General features: G+C 43.1%; 1 protein-coding gene across 1 annotated transcript in view; it reads right to left on the bottom strand.

Annotated features, from left to right (window-relative positions):
* The window catches only part of LOC101864444 (retinal homeobox protein Rx1), a 43,112-nt gene extending 42,244 nt beyond the window's left edge, over positions 1 to 868 (bottom strand). Inside the window, exon 1 of the mRNA XM_035968516.1 lies at positions 733 to 868. Within this exon, the coding sequence (XP_035824409.1) occupies positions 733 to 868 (136 nt within the window). The remainder of the gene's footprint in view (positions 1 to 732) is intronic.
* Positions 869 to 3,069: the final 2,201 nt, after the last annotated feature.

Below are 3,069 nucleotides of genomic sequence, written 5' to 3'. Positions count from 1 at the left end.
TACTAAAAAAATTCCACCAAACAAACAGCACAACAAAAACAACGCGAAACAAACAAACTTTAAGGTAAGATTTGCGTTACATTGCAACATATTGCATTGAAAAAAAAATTAGTGTACCGACGAAGGTTGAGTTTAGGGTTTTTGATTGTTTTGTTTTTTAAATTAATTAATTTTTTCTTTTTTTGTTTAGTTAAAATTGTACGACTCTTGCAACACAATTAGGTCATACAAGTGCCGAAGATTATAGGTGTTACAAGAGAATAGTAAACACACTCACAAAACGGAGAAGAGATAAGGACGAAAGGCGTTTGAAAGGAATGCATTTTTTGGAGCAAACCACACCAGAGAACTCGCCAACTACCTATAAAGCTTGAGTTTATTAACGCACTCGTGGTTTGGTGGTCCAGGGGTAGAGGACTTACCAGGTCCGAGCGATCATGATTTCAAATACAAGATCTACAAACTGCATTTCAATATATTATTGTGAACATTCTGTGGTTGTGGGGAAAAAAGGGGGGCCGTACTATCATATTCAGTCATCAAGGGGGGGGGCATTTTTTTCGTCGTGTCAGGTGTCATGTCGGAAGACGAAAGACAGGTGATCTTTAAACGACGGAGTAGTAAAGCCTTGATCGTAGAGAAAAAACTATTAAAAAACCCAAACCCAAAACCAAATAACCGTAACAACCCCCCCCCCCCAACCCTAACAAAATCTAGGCAAAGTGAGCTTACCTGAGTGATCAGGGAGCGCCCTCTGTGCGTTGGCCGTGTGGCTGTGTCCTGTGTCCATGGAGTAGAGACTCGTGAAGTCCTCACATTTTCTTTTCTCTCTGTCATCACTGGGCACCCGCTGCTCCTCCGATAACATGCTTGGGAAGAGAATGGTGGCGGTGGGTGGTGGACAGTGGGTAGTGGGATGTGGGTTGAGGCACGAGGCGAACACTTCCACGCCTTTTGGTGGGTCGAAGACACAAAATGGCTACGGGTAGATAATAAGACTGTCGAGGAAATCACGCGAACAATCACTGACGTCTAAATTTCTGTTTTCACTCGGTAGAGGGGAAGAAAGCTTTGGTGTCTACCGCTGTCCTTGATTAGTTTTATTTCCTTTCTCTTAATCTCTTCAGGTGTTGCAAGATTAGGCAAAAATCAATCAGTGATCTTCCTTGTTAATTTTATTCTTTCTTTTCGTTTTTATTTGTTATAAACACTTCTGAAATATCTATTCTTAAATGCTGAAAATATTGAAACAATCTTGATAGTATACAAACTCAAAAACAAATACGATAAGAATGATGTCACAGCATACTCAAGAGGGCTTTTTTTTCTAGTCGATCATGTCACACACATAGTCAAAAGCTACTGGGAAACACACTTGTCCTATGCAAGAACTCTGTTACGAAAATCTGAAGCACTTCTTCAAATCACAGCAGTGATTTCTCGGAATTTGTTGGTTTTTGTTGTTTCTGTAGTTGTTTTGTTTTTTTAAATCGTACCGTGGTGCAGTAAGTGTAAGTATTCTATCGTAGTCCAGGTTTCCAGGCGTGGGCAATGCATGTACGTCAATCGTATTCCCGTGTCAGATTCCCAAACACTGTGCCCACGACAAGCGACTATGATGATCTGCTTTGATCCACAGTTTTTCTTCCGAGATTTGTCGTCTTCAATTTGGACTCAAAGCTGGACAAAAGAACTCCGCTAAGTTCTTTCTTAGTAGGTAAAGAAATTTCACTGATTTCAAAGGAAGCTCTGAAGAACAGGACGTTAAGCTGAAATGGTTTGACTGCTCAAAATTAAAACAAGTAATGAAATTTTCCCCTCTTCCCCGTTTATATTATCCCCTGTAAAGAAACCGTTCATTGACACCGGGAGCCAATCAGGAGGCCGAACACGTTTGTGGGAAATATTGATCACGTGGCGGAGGATCAACAGCCGGGGAGATGATTTCATTGGCCGCCCCTCGTTTGGCCGACTGTCGGCTGCTAACAAGGTGGGCGTGGTCACCGCTGTTCGAGGTTCCCCGGACACAGAGGGCGAGGGCCGTGTGTCGGGTACGGGTAGTTTGGAGGGACCAGGGCCCCGGTATCTCTCCCGTCCCTCGTCCTCCCCCCTCATACAGCGCTGGCACGTTCCTTGAGCTTTGGAGAGCCGACTCGAACCTTAGAATTTTTTTCTCCTAACATCGTTATGGCAAGCTGTTGTCTACGAGCCGCCATTACCCGCCGCCTTTCCCTGGCCTGTCAGTGCACACATGCCTGCGTGCCCTGCTCTCGTTACTTCAGGGGCGACGCGTTCTTGTGGAATCTTTTGTGATGCTCTACATCAGACACGGCTGGACATAGATTCTTCTTCTTCTTTGAAATCCAGGCAATTCTGTGATTTAGTTCATAATATGGATTTTTTTAAAGGGGGGGGGGGGGGGGGGAGGTTTGCACATTTTTTTTTTGTTTTGTTCCCCTCCTTCCCCTATTAACCCCCCCCCCCCCCAAAAAAAAAAACCCAAAAAAACCCCACAAAAAAAAAAACCCCACCAAAAGAAACGACAAAAACAAAAACCCCCAAAAAAAAAAAAATCAACAAAAGAAAAAACCAACAACAAACAAAAACAAAAACCAACTAACAAATGATAAAGCACAATAACAATCTTGACCACGTTCTCAAGATACAAAATCTGACTCCCCCCTCCCTGACAACTCCCCAGGCCCCTTTAAACCCACCCCTATACACACAAAAGAGACTTAAAAAGAAGATGGTTAGGGAAGGGGAAAAAAGACAGTAAAAAGAAAGGCGGGGGGGGGGGAGAGGGATAGAGAGAGACGGACGTGCGAGAGCGATACGTGCAATCGAGAGAGCGAGAATATTGATTGAAGTTGACTTGTTTAGACTGGTTTTAATTTAGGGTGATGAAAGAAAAAAAAAAGGGGGGGGGGGGGGGGGGGGTTCTAACAAACAATGAAACCTCAACAAAAGCGACATGTAATACAATGTACTAAAAAAATTCCACCAAACAAACAGCACAACAAAAACAACGAAACAAACAAACTTTAAGGTAAGATTTGCGTTACATTG

Source organism: Aplysia californica, unplaced genomic scaffold (genome assembly GCF_000002075.1).
Source record: "Aplysia californica isolate F4 #8 unplaced genomic scaffold, AplCal3.0 scaffold00065, whole genome shotgun sequence".
NCBI lineage: Eukaryota > Metazoa > Mollusca > Gastropoda > Aplysiida > Aplysiidae > Aplysia > Aplysia californica.
This window is presented reverse-complemented; position numbering and strand designations above follow the sequence as displayed.